The sequence below is a fragment of the Bos grunniens genome, chromosome 3 (genome assembly GCF_055505025.1).
Source record: "Bos grunniens cultivar Pamir isolate PY7600 chromosome 3, Bosgru_T2T1.0, whole genome shotgun sequence".
NCBI lineage: Eukaryota > Metazoa > Chordata > Mammalia > Artiodactyla > Bovidae > Bos > Bos grunniens.
Genome location: NC_141167.1, coordinates 18,668,873 through 18,681,323, shown reverse-complemented (window position 1 = coordinate 18,681,323; position 12,451 = coordinate 18,668,873). Strand labels below are relative to the sequence as shown.

The window sequence follows — 12,451 nt, the reverse complement described above, 5'->3', positions numbered from 1 at the left end:
TCAATGCTGGACATGGGGTTTCCAGTGGGTAGATGCCTGGGGCAGCTGCATTTACAGAGTGAAGTCCGGTTGGTCTGTAGATGTGGCCTTGGGAGTCCTTGACAATAGGGTCTCTGAGGCCCTCCAGAGTGAATCAGCTCACCAGGGCCGGGGTGGCATAGAGGAGGCACTGAGGACAGAGCAGGGAAACACTGACCTCTAAGGGTTTGTCTGTGGAGGAGGAGGAGACAGGAGAGACTGGGGACGAGCCAGGGAGGAGGGGAGCCAACCCTATTCATTGTTCCTCAGCCCCCAGACCCTCGAAGGCGGGGAAGGCCCTGTGTGGGAGGCAGCAACGCTGGCTGCCCCAGCCTGAGACCCCGGAGAGGATGCTGAGTAGCAGAGCATGTCCTGGCCTCCGGAGGGAGGAGCCGGTTGGTCTTTCCTCTGCCCCTCATACATCCCCAGGGCCCACCCAGAGGGGCTGCCCTGGCTTGCACTTCTGGGCCAGGAAGCATCTCAGCTTCTCAGGGCCTTGATTGAACCTCTGAGAAATGTGGGCAGAGGTGAGCACCCAACCCCAGATTAGAAGTTTGGAGAAGGAAATGGCAACCCATTCCAGTATTGTTGCCTGGAGAACCCCATGGACAGAGGAACCTGGCTGCTATAGTCCATGGTGTCACAAAGAGTTGGACATGACTGAAGTGACCTAACACACACATTTCTGAGCCCAGCACCAAGAAGGGTTGATAGGGGAGGCTTCCCCTCAGAACCTACTGTTCAGTTCAGTTCAGTCGCTCAGTCGTGTCCGACTCTTTGCGACCCCATGGACTGCAGCACACCAGCTCCTGGAGTTTACTCAAATTCATGTCCATGGAGTCGGTGATGCCATCCAACCATCTCATCCTCTGTTGTCCCCTTATCCTCCTGCCTTCAGTCTTTCCCAGCATCAGGGGCTTTTCCAGTGAGTCAGCTCTTCACCTCAGGTGGCCAAAGTATTGGAGTTTCAGCTTCAGCATCAGTCCTTCCAATGAATACTCAGGACTGATTTCCTTTAGGATGGTCTAGTTGGATCTCCTTGCAGTCCAAGGGACTCTCAAGAGTCTTCTCCAACACCACAGTTCAAAAGCATCAATTCTTTTGTTCTCAGCTTTCTTTATAGTCCAACTCTCACATCCATACATGACTACTGGAAAAACTAGAAACTATCGCACAATTGCACTCATCTCACACGCTAGTAAAGTAATGCTCAAAACTCTCCAAGCCAGGCTTCAACAGCACGTGAACCATGAACTTCCAGATGTTCAAGCTGGATTTAGAAAAGGCAGAAGAACCAGAGATCAAATTGCCAACATCTGTTGGATCATCGAAAAAGCAAGAGAGTTCCAGAACCTGCTGTGGGTGGTGGGAAATCTGGACCTAGAGAGCGGCCCTGCTGGATTTCCCAGAGAGATGGTTCCCAGCAGGCTCGCATGCCTGGCCCCAGGCACGAAGAGGAAACACCATTCGGGTCCACAGGTTCAAGGGCACGGGGATGCGGGAACTGCTGGGAGGCCGGGGACTCAGCCAGGCTTCTCTCTGGTCTGCCCTCCTGTGGCTTCAGACCACGATCCCAGCCCACCTCTGCCCTTCGCGTGCAACCTGTCCTCATCCCTCAGTAGCTGTCACTACCTTCTCTCCCCTGTGAGCGCCAACCCAGACTGCAAAGGATAGCCCAGTTTCTTGGCAGCCTCATCCTTCTGACCCCAGAGCAAAGCCACAACCCTTGTCCTTGTGTGGAGGCCAAAAACAGGGGTCACACAAGTCAGGGATGTGAAGTTGAAGAAGGCTGGCAGAACAACAAACTGAGTTGAGAGTACAGATGTGAAAGTGAAAGTGTGAGTCACTCAGTCATGTCGGACTCTTTGCCACCCCAGGTTTGTAGCCCGTCAGGCTTCTCTGTCCATGGAATTCTCCAGGCAAGAATACTGGAGTGGATTGCCATTCCCTTCTCCAGGGGATCTTCCTGACCCAGGGATTGAACCCCAGTCTCCTACATCGCAGGCAGATTCTTTGCCATCTGAGCCACCAGGAAGATCTGGATTCAAATCCCAGCTCTGCCATTTATCTGCTGTGTGACCTTGGGGAAGTTACTTACCCCCTCAGTGCTCCAATTTCTTCTCAGTAGAATAACGATCGTAGTAGCACTTGCCTCACATGGTTTTAGAAGGCTTAAATGAGTGACATGTGTAAAATAGAATAGAGCAAGCATCTGCAAGTATTAGCCATATCTGTAGGGGCACCACCAGGGCAATCTCTCCCCACGACAGATCATCCTGAAGAAGGAGCTTGCCATGCCTCCTTCCTCCTCATTCTCTCTAGACTGGGATTTGAACATGTTTGTTTCCCAGGACTCAGGTCAGAAGATCTAGTTCAAAGCTGCAAAAGACTAGAATTAGATGTTCTGATGCTCTCTCTTGGTAAATGTCACATTGCACTTAAAAATACATGGGTTGTTTTCAAATACCTTTTGCTATTGATTTCTAACATAATTCCACAGTGATCAAGAGAACTGACTCAGGACGATTTCAGTACCTTTAGACCATGAAGTATTTGTGACTTGTGGTAAAGCGTCTGCCTGCAATTCGGGAGACCTGGGTTCGATCCCTGGGTCGGGAAGATCCCCTGGAGAAGGAAAAGGCAACCCACTCTGGTACTCTTGCCTGGAAAATTCCATGGACAGAGAAGCCTGGTAAGCTACAGTCCATAGGGTCACAAAGAGTCAGACACAACTGAGCGACTTCACTTTTACTTTCACTTTACATTCCTGGATATATTCCAATGTCTCTTGGTTTATAGTCAATGGAAACTTGAATCTGTATCCTGCTGTTTTAATTGTGTTGAATTGGTTCACAGTGCTTTTCATGTCTACTATATCCTTCTTGGAGAAGGCAATGGCACCCCACTCCAGTACTCTTGCCTGGCAAATCCCATGGACAGAGGAGCCTGGTGGGCTGCAGTCCATGGGGTCACTAGGAGTCGAACACGACTGATCGGCTTCACTTTCACTTTTCACTTTCATGCATTGGAGAAGGAAATGGCAACGCACTCCAGTGTTCTTGCCTGGAGGATCCCAGGGATGGGGGAGCCTGGTGGGCTGCTGTCCATGGGGTCGCTGAAGTCAGACACGACTGAAGCGACTTAGCAGCAGCAGCAGCAGCAGCAGCAGCATATCCTTCTACTTTTCTGTCCATTCATTCTATTAATTTTTCAGAGTTTGATATTGAAACTGCAACTAAACATCTTAATTTATACACTTAAAAATAATTCTAATATATAGTAGAACTATATGTAATTTTGTTCTGTATTTTCTGTTTCCTGTAAATGTGTTATCATACTGTCATAATTAAAGGAGAAGGCAATGGCAACCCACTCCAGTACTCTTGCCTGGAAAGTCCCATGGATGGAGGAGCCTGGTGGGCTGCCATCTATGGGGTTGCACAGAGTCGAACACGACTGAAGTGACTTAGCAGCAGCAGCATAATTAAAAGGAAAAAAAGGGGGTGAAAAGTTCTGATGCTGTAGGATATAATGATAGCAACAATAATAACACTGATGTGCTGGACAGGCAGCCCATTTGATAGACTGAGAAGTTGAGGCTCAAACAGGTTAACTACAACTTGCCTGCTTCACTCAGCAATAACACTATTATCTTACCTCTAAGTCATGATCAAACAGACCCAGAGAAAGAATCTCCTGGTAGTTGAATTCACCCCCATCCTTCCTTGGTTGGCACCCCTTGCCCGTGAATCAGGGCCAAGAAGTTCCAGGTTTGGGAGAGCAGGCTGGGAGGGTAGAAGTGGTGTGTCCCATCCCTGACTGGGGAGGGGACCAGAGCAGGCTGTTCTCTGCTGTGCCCAGGGCAGGTCCTGGGCAACAGTCCAGGAGGCAGACTGGTCAGTGTGCACACACTGAGGCCCGACTGGTCCCCTGGTCCCTTGAGGAAGCTCCTCAAGGGGAGCCTGAGGACTCCTGTGGGGTGTGACTGGATATGATGGAAGGACCACCTGAACTAGAACAGAGTTGGAGATTTCTGGAACATATTCTTCTAGGATCCAGGCATCCAGGAGACCCAGAAGGAACTCTTCATCTTGCCTGCTGCCAGTGGGAGCTTTTAGGAGGTCCTGACCACTCTATGCTGTCTTTATCAGCTCCCCTTGTCCCTGACACTTGTTTAGATTACAGGACCTTTATGTTAACCTCTCTCTTGCCACTACCTGCCCCATCATGTCACCATTGCACACTCCAGGTGACACTCCAACCTGAGGCCTGCATCTTAACCTCTGCATGCTGTTGAAGAACCCTCCTTCCCACCCCCTCACTGCTACCTGCATCGCCTAATCCATGCTTCTGTTCCTGCCCATTCTCCAGCTTCCCATGGGCTCTCAAAGCCTCCATTTTCTAGCCTCCTTTGGGCTTTCAAAGTCTCCACTCTCCAACATTCTCCAGGCTCTCAAAGCCTCTGGCAACCTTGCTGTTTCCTTGTTCATTTTCCCTAAAAGTTCTTTAAAATGGTCTCAATCTGCCTGCGATGCAGGAGACCTGGGTTTGATTCCTGGGTTGGGAAGATCCCCTGGAGAAGGAAATGGCAACCCACTCCAGTATTCTTGCCTGGAGAATCCCATGGGCAGAGGAGCGTGGCAAGGTACAGTCCATGGGGTCACAAGAGTTGGACATGACTTAGCGACTAAACCACCATCACCACTGCCTCACAGAAAGAATGGGTGTTGGCCAGTTTCCTGTTATAAAATTCACAAACTTACCTGTGTCCACATTCTTCCTTCTCTCCTATCAAAATAGCATCGTGAGCCCAATCACTCCACTGTGGGCTCCAGTCACTCCATTGTGGGCTCTGATCCACTCTCCCTACCTTTCTGCTCAGGGACTTAAAGACCTACTTCTTCTCTATCAGTGTGGACCCATCACACCTATCTGGTCCTAAAGAAGCTCCTCCAGGTAGATAGTCAAAGACCTGTGAGTCCTACCTTCTGAGCATCCATAGAACCTAACCTATAAGACTGTCCCAGCAGACACCTCCTTGTCCAAGCCCCGTCATCTGGTTGCTGCTAAGTCACTTCAGTTGTGTCCGACTCTGTGCGACCCCATAGACGGAAGCCCACCAGGCTCCCCGGTCCCTGGGATTCTCCAGGCAAGAACACTGGAGTGGGTTGCCATTTCCTTCTCCAATGAATGAAAGTGAAAAGTGAAAGTGAAGTCGCTCAGTCGTGTCCGACTCCCAGCGACCCCATGGACTGCAGCCTACCAGGCTCCTCCGTCCATGCGATTTTCCAGGCAAGAGTACTGGAGTGGGGTGCCATTGCCTTCTCCACCGTCATCTGGAGATGGCATCAATCTACCACTGGCGTCTCCGCCTCCACCCAGCTGATACCATCCTTCCCATGTTATAGTCGGGTGTATGGAAGATGACTTCTGCTCCCTTTGGAACAAGTCCTCTGTGAGCAGAGGCAGAGGCTTTCCCTGCCTCCATTTTTGCCTCTTCCAATGAATTCTAAATTACAATTTCAGCCAGGCCATTGTTTTCCTTACAGTCCATCACTGGGTTCCTCTTGACCTCAAGAAACTGTGCTACCTGCTAAGGAGACTCTGAAGCCCGGGAGGAGCCCAGGGCTCCACTCAGGTATGCCCTGGCCTCTTGTCCGCTAATGCTCCATGTTTCCATCACGCACAATCTCTGTGGTTCCTCAAAGGGCCAGTTCTCTCATCTCTGGGTACTTTTGCTCTTTCTTCTTTCTGGGATTCTCTTCCCAACCTCCCTATCTTGGCCAACTGCTTCCCATCCCTCAGGAGCTAGCTGAGATGGCACTTCTGGGGCTGTTTAGTCATTTTTTCTTACTCTTTTTCTCCTTAGACCAGTCTGGGCTTCAGAGGGCAGCCAGGTGAGTCCCCAGTCCCATTCTGGTCAGGGTACCACCCTAATTAAAACCTTCCCAGGTTTCTCAGTGTCCTGAGGACAAAAGCCAAATTCCTCAGCTTGGCTTATAAGACCATCTGACGGGCAGGAGTTAAGAAGGAGCAATTTCATGGGAGCAGGGTGGAGGTTTCCTGCCCCATGACTCTCATTTTATCATAATGAGGGAGGCCAAGTTGTCTGCAGAGAGCAGTGCTGGGGGCTGCGAGCGGAATGATGCTGGGGTGTGAAGGGAGTGGAGGGACCTTGAGGGCTGTGTGGGAGCAGGAGCTGGCCTGGGAAACAGGGTAACTTGTGAGGTGAGTTTAAGACCAGGCTGGGATTAGTGATGGGGAATCACGGTGACACCAGGCTGCCTGGCTCTTCAGATTTCTCTAGTAGCCACTTGCTGTGAGTGTTCATCCACAGAGGGGATTTTTTCTGGGAGGGAGGGACCAAGGGTCAGGCAGCTAAGTTGTTGAGGAGTCTGTCAAGGAGTGAGTGAGAGGATGAGTCACAGAATCTTAACCAGATGGAATGAGAAGACAGAATGGACTGCTTTAAGAGAGGGAGAGAGCAGAGGTGGTCAGTGGATAACTGGTGGTGATGGAGATCAAGATGGGGTTTAGTGAGATGCTTTGAGCACACGAGCTGGAAGTGGGAGGTTGTGGGGCTGCTTTAGTGAATAAGGAAGGATCAGCATTTTCACCGCGCCTGGGCCTCCGCCCAGCTGTTACTGTCCTTCCTGTGTTATAGTTGGGTGTATAGATGATGACTTACACTGCCCTTTGAAATAGGTCCTCTGTGGGCAGGAACCATGCTCCTCGTGTAGCGTCCTTCCCAGGAGAGTCTGACACGGCCTGACCTACGGTAACTGCTCATCCAGACATTTTCATATGTAACTCTCCCCCCTCCCAATTTTCTGTGTTTCTGTTTTCCTTTAGTTTCTTGAAAGAAATTTTGTGAAAGTATCTAATCTCGTCTCAGCTGAAAAAAACCCAGGATGTAACCCCCGTTTTACAGGATGGGGAGGCATTCGGTGGGTCTCTGATGGGCCAGGAATTGGGTGAGAGTGAGAGCTCCCTCTTGTGAGCCCTGGAAGAATGAGTTACTGGGGCAGATGGTGTGGGGCCTCAGGAGGGAAAGATTCAGGGCCAACAGCAGACAGCGGTATAACCTCCCACCCTTCCCAGTTCTAGGAGGGTCTCAATGAGCTGAGTCTTTAGTCCACACATCCATACCCTACTACATGCTGGGCCAGTGTGGGGGGCTAGGAACACATGGATGAGCAGGACACAGACCCTGCCAGAAGGAGATCACTGTCTGGTTAAGGGAATAGATTCACAGAGAAAGAACTGCAGGCTGGTGTCTACAATGGAGGGTTTGGCCATAGCAAAGGGGTAATTTGCTAGTGTAGGGGGAGAGGGTCAGGAAAGACTCCCCAAGAACGTGGCTTCTTAGGGCCCAGGGTCTTGAAAAGTGCCATGGCAGGGGAAGGGAGCCATGAAGCCTGGGAGAAGGGAGAGAACATGTTGGAGTCACGCTGATGCTGCACCGTGGGTACGTTGAGGAGAGGGAGGCCAGTCCTGTCGGGGAGTCTGCACGTTAGCCTGCAAAAGCGGGGGGCACCTTGGCACCTGAGGTCTTTAACCTGGATGCTGGGTGAAGGGGGAGACCGGAAGCTAGTTCAAGGTAGAGAGGAGAGGGGCTCACATTTGAATATGTGGAGTCTGAGATGCCCATGGAATTCCTGGTGCTCCTCAACTTGCCTATTCTCTGCTCACGTTGCTCCCTGCCATGGCTGGCAACACCCTTCCCCTCATCCATCAGCTCAGCGTTTTCTCCAGGAAACTGCCTTGATCTTGGCAGCTGAAAGTGATTTTCCTGTCAGAGCCTCAGTAGTTCCACATTTAACACCTCTTAGGCAGCACGTCTGCTCGGCTTCCCCGCCGCTCCTGGTTTCCTCAGTGGGGTATCCCACGGTCTTCACCTTGTGAAGCAGGAAGTGATGAAACAATAGCTCACGCAACGAGTGTCCCTGCACCCGCAGAGGGAGAGCCCTTTCAGGGCTGACCTTAAGCAGGAAGAGACTCTTATGCCCCAGCGGGCATCCAACACTCCTCCCATGCCTGGGAACCCAGAGGCAGGCCAGCCGGTGCTGCGATTACACAGACCAGGATGTTCTGGTTTCAGAGGTGGGGTTGGGAGCTGCAGCCTCTGGAGAAACCAGCCAATAAAACCTAAATACTCAGGCTTCATGTGGAACCAGCACCTAAGCAGATGAGGACTCATCAGCCTCCCCACCCACGCTGCCTTCTCCCTGGGACCAGACGCCCACCACCTTCCTGAGGGTGAGCAGCCCCTCACCCGACCCCTCTCCAGCTTCCTAGTACTTATGAGGAGAAGCCACAGGCCCGGCTGAGGACACCTTCAAGGTACCTCTGTCAGCCTGAGAGAGGCACCAAGTGTCCCTTTTGGGAGGGATGGCTGTGCGGGAAGGGGCAGGGCCAGGGGAAGGGATGGTCTCTGAGGGAGATGCTTAAAGACAATACTAGTGACAGCGGCCACCACTTTTATTGCACACCTGCCACGGGCCCGGCCCTTCCACACATCATGTCACTGGATCCTAACAATCGATGACCATGACTGTTTCTCTTCAGAGACTGGGACTCAGAGAGGTTAAGCCACTTGCCCAAGGCCCTTGGCTGGTGAGTGGTGGAGGGGGCACTGCCACCCCGGCCTGTCATGCCAGAGCCCGTGTTCTGTCCACTTTGCCGCCACAGTCTCCTCGATGAAGAGGGCTCACTTTGCAGTCTCTGGGGGTGGGCAGCGTCCTCTCCTGGGCAAATAGGTGATGGGTGTTACAGGCAGAGCTGGCTCTCAGAGGTGTTAGGAACAGGGGTCAAGAATCTTCAGGGATCCCAGACCCTACTCTGCCGAGAGGCTCGGGACACCAACAGGCAGACCGTGACAGCTCCATGAGCTCCAAGGAGAAGCAGCCCTCTCCTTGGGATGTGACCTGTGGGCGCATGCTGGCTCCTCGTCACAGGTTAGCCACACAGTCCTGAGGGCTGGGCAGTCCTGGGGATACATGCGCTGTCACTATCCCCTTGGTACGTGTATGCACACACGCTTGCACACACACTCACTCACGCTCGGGCACGGTTCTGTGGAGGCTGAGGGCAGGTCGGGGGAAGGAGGGCCCGGGCTCGGTCAGATGAGGCTGGCGATGCTGGACGTGGTCTCGTGACGCTGACCGGCCGACAGCTGTCCTGAGATGCTGAAGACGCTGCCGTTGCCGCTGCGGTCACTGCGGGTGGTGGGGGCGGCCGTGCGGGTTGGGGGGCAGTGTCCACTCACAGCCACCTGATAGAGCAGCAGGCCCAGCAGCAAGAGCGCCCCAGAGGCAGCCAGGGTGATGCCCACGGACAGCATGGCAGCCAGCGGCCGGGCTGGGGCGGGGGCGGCAGCCAGCCCGGCCAGCGTCAGGCCGGTGACCAGCAGCACCAGGCCGCTGAGCAGCACCACCAGGGCGTCCGCACCTCCTCCGCTGCGCAGCAGGGCCACGTGGTGAGGCTGGCGGATGCAGTTCATGTCCTGCACGGCCGAGCTCATCAGCTGCTTAACCAGGACCAGCAGGGCCAGCAGGCAGAGCGCCGTGCCCACTGCCAGGCGCCACTCCCCCGAGCGGCTGCTGGTGGAGGACAGCAGGGCCACGCCGCCCGCCCCACAGCCGGCCACGAGGCCCACGGCCACAGCGAAGCAGAGCGCCGAGCGCCGCGGCTGCTGGGACCACCACAGCTCCACCTGCTCCGCCAGCACATCAGGGGGCAGCCCCCGGCCCCGCGGGGCCTGAGCCTCTCCTTCAGACATGGCTGATCTGGCACGAGTGAGGGCGGAGGGCAGCGTCAGGGGGCAGAGGTGCAGGTCATGGCCTGGAGCCCCCACCACCTGCGTGGCAGCTAGAGGCCCAGAGTCTCATTCCTCGCACAGTCCAGGATCTGGTCACCATCACCTGCCAGGGAAGAATCACACTTGCTATCTCCCCAGCCCACCTTCCCCTCATGGTCTCTCCTGGGAGCCTTGGGGATGCTCCCGTGTCCCCTGGGAATCCTCCCGTGCGTGTCCCCTGCAATCCTCCCGGGCACCCAAGTCCCTCCCTAGCACTTTCCTTTGGAAATGCCTCTCCAGAGACCCTAGGAGAGCTCCTCCACCCAAAAAACCCCCAGCCCTCTAGGGAACCCCCTGTCCAACCCCTGACCTCTCTGGCTCTCGCTGTCTCAGTTGCCTGTCCCATTCCGGCTGGCCGATGGAGCTGGTGTCACGGTGGATGATGGGACTGGATGAAGACTCTCAGATAAAGCCTCATTCAGGATCTGACTCACATGGCCTCAGCTGTCACCGCTGGCTCCTGGGGGGAGGGTTATGGGGAGGGAGGGGGCTTATGATTTAACCCTTCTGGAACCAGCAGCCTGACCCTGCATCTTCTCTCTTGGGGCTGCGGCTCCTTCTCTGTGAGTGAGGATCTGACCCCGTAATACCCTCCTTCCCCTTGAGGTCCCATCCAATCTCATAGCCACAGCTACTGGCTCCCGAATCCCACTCTCTGCCAAACCCAGATCTCCCTCCCAAGCTCCAGACCTGTAAGATGGTAGTCACTTTGACGTCCCATAGGCACCTTTGACACAACAGGTCCCAACCCAAGCTTGTCATCTCACCCGAACCTGCTCCTCCTTTGTGCTCCTCCCGTGGGCACGTCCTGGGGATGCCACCTCTGAACATTTTTCCATCTCAGCCCTGCCCTCATCCCCCTGCTCCTGCACTTCAGCTTCTGTCCCCCCACAACTCCATCACTGCTCTTCCTGCCTCCCCCATGCTTCTCCTCTCACCGCCCCCCACGCCACAATTTCTCTAACGTGGTACAAAGGGAAGGAGGGCTCTGGACTGGTCCCCCGACTGCATCCCTCCACCGTGGGTATGTGGGCGAGGGATCCTGCAGGGGTTCCTCATCGAACACGTCCTCCAGAGGCCAGTCAGAGTGACTCCCACAGGGCAAAGTACAGCATTCCAGGCCCTGCCACAGGAGCCCCAGTTTACAGCATGGGTGCTGCTGTGATGAGTGCTGGGCTGTGAGTCAGTCAGAGAGGGAGGTCTGACCCCCTCTGCAGGAGGTCAGAAAAGCCCCCATGAGTTCACCTCTTGGACCTCAGGCTCCTAATCTGAAAAGTGAGGCCAATAACCTTTATCTGGGGGGAGGGGGCATTAAAAATCAGGTCAGAATTTCAGTGGGAATTCTAGGGCCTGCAAAGATGCCCAGAGTGTGCTTTCTGAATAAAAGAACCCAGAATTCTTTCATCCAATTCAGGACGAAGACTACTGCTTTATATGGAGGACGCAGGCCCTAGGTCATTCTGGGAACGTGACTTCATGACTGTACGTGTGTTACACCCCTGATGAGGTATCTGTTGTCCCAATCCCTCAGCAGGGGCTGCCTGGCACATGAGGTAGGAGGGGGAGCTGCAGGTGTCCCCCAAGGGAGGTGGGGGAGGGGCCGAGGAGGGGGCCCTGGAATCAGTCCCAGCTTCCCCAGGACTGTGACTTCACTGGTCTGAAAGTGCTGCACAGGTGTGCTGGGACCGCAGACGCGAGGTTGGGGGTTCTCAAGGGAAGAGCCAGTGGGAGAAGGTGGGCTGGCAGGGGTAGGGGATCATGGGGCACTCACAAGAAGCCTGGAGTGGTTGGATCCGATCCCGAGCAGTCAGGGCAGGCAGGTGGGGCATTCCAGCTCCGTTTCCGGGGAGGCGCTTCACCTGCCTAACCTGCACCTAGGTGAGCTGAGGTGGGGGAAGGGGAGGAGGATCAACAGGTGTTTCCAAGGCAGAGCCTGAGCCAATTGGCTGACGTGGCACTGCTCCTTCTGCTGGGCTGAGGCATTCCAGGGAAGGGAGGGGCTTCTGTTTGCTGCTGTTAGGGCTCAAACACAATTCCTAGACCTGGACAGCAGGAGGAATGTTGTCCATCTGCCCCAGAGCCTGGGCCTGAGCCCATCCCCCAGCTCCAACCTCTGTTTAGCTTTAACTCCAGCCTGTAACCCAACCCCAAAACCCAGCTGCAGTTTTAAACCCTACCTAGAACTCCTGGATCTAACTGAGGCCCCTACCTCACATCTCAGCCCCAACTCAATCTCAAATCCCAATCTTAACCCCAGCCTCATTTCCAAATCCAATTCCAGTCCCAGCCCCAGATTCCAACCCCAAATCTGGCTTGAAACCTCAGTCCCAAATTCTGGAATTAGGTCTTGGACTGCAACCTCATCCTTGGCCCCAAACTTGACCCGTTTCTGAATGTAGCCCCCAAATTCTAACTCCAAACTCAAATCCTGCCTCTGCCCCAAATTCCAAAACCAGCTGTCCCACAAACCCAGCCCCACCACTTCCTTGTCACTTTCCCCTAGGCAGGAGCCCTCCCAAGACCCTTGCCCACTTTCCTTCTAAGCCTCAAGGGCCTGACCAAGGTAGCTTTGCC

At 54.2% G+C, this 12,451-nt stretch overlaps 1 protein-coding gene and 1 long non-coding RNA gene across 2 annotated transcripts; both read right to left on the bottom strand.

The window, feature by feature from the left end:
• Window positions 1-7,285: 7,285 nt before the first annotated feature.
• Window positions 7,286-7,865, bottom strand: LOC147375156 (uncharacterized). The gene is made up of 2 exons (XR_015157457.1): window positions 7,640-7,865; window positions 7,286-7,536 (listed from the first exon to the last, which is right to left on the bottom strand). It is a non-coding gene; the product is annotated as an uncharacterized LOC147375156 (long non-coding RNA).
• A 616-nt stretch (window positions 7,866-8,481) lies between these two features.
• On the bottom strand, window positions 8,482-11,686 carry TMEM125 (transmembrane protein 125). The gene is made up of 3 exons (XM_086383387.1): window positions 11,649-11,686; window positions 10,188-10,337; window positions 8,482-9,941 (listed from the first exon to the last, which is right to left on the bottom strand). The coding sequence occupies exon 3, from the start codon at window positions 9,797-9,799 to the stop codon at window positions 9,140-9,142; it is 660 nt and encodes a 219-aa protein (XP_086239513.1). The 5' UTR covers window positions 9,800-9,941; window positions 10,188-10,337; window positions 11,649-11,686; the 3' UTR covers window positions 8,482-9,139.
• Window positions 11,687-12,451: the final 765 nt, after the last annotated feature.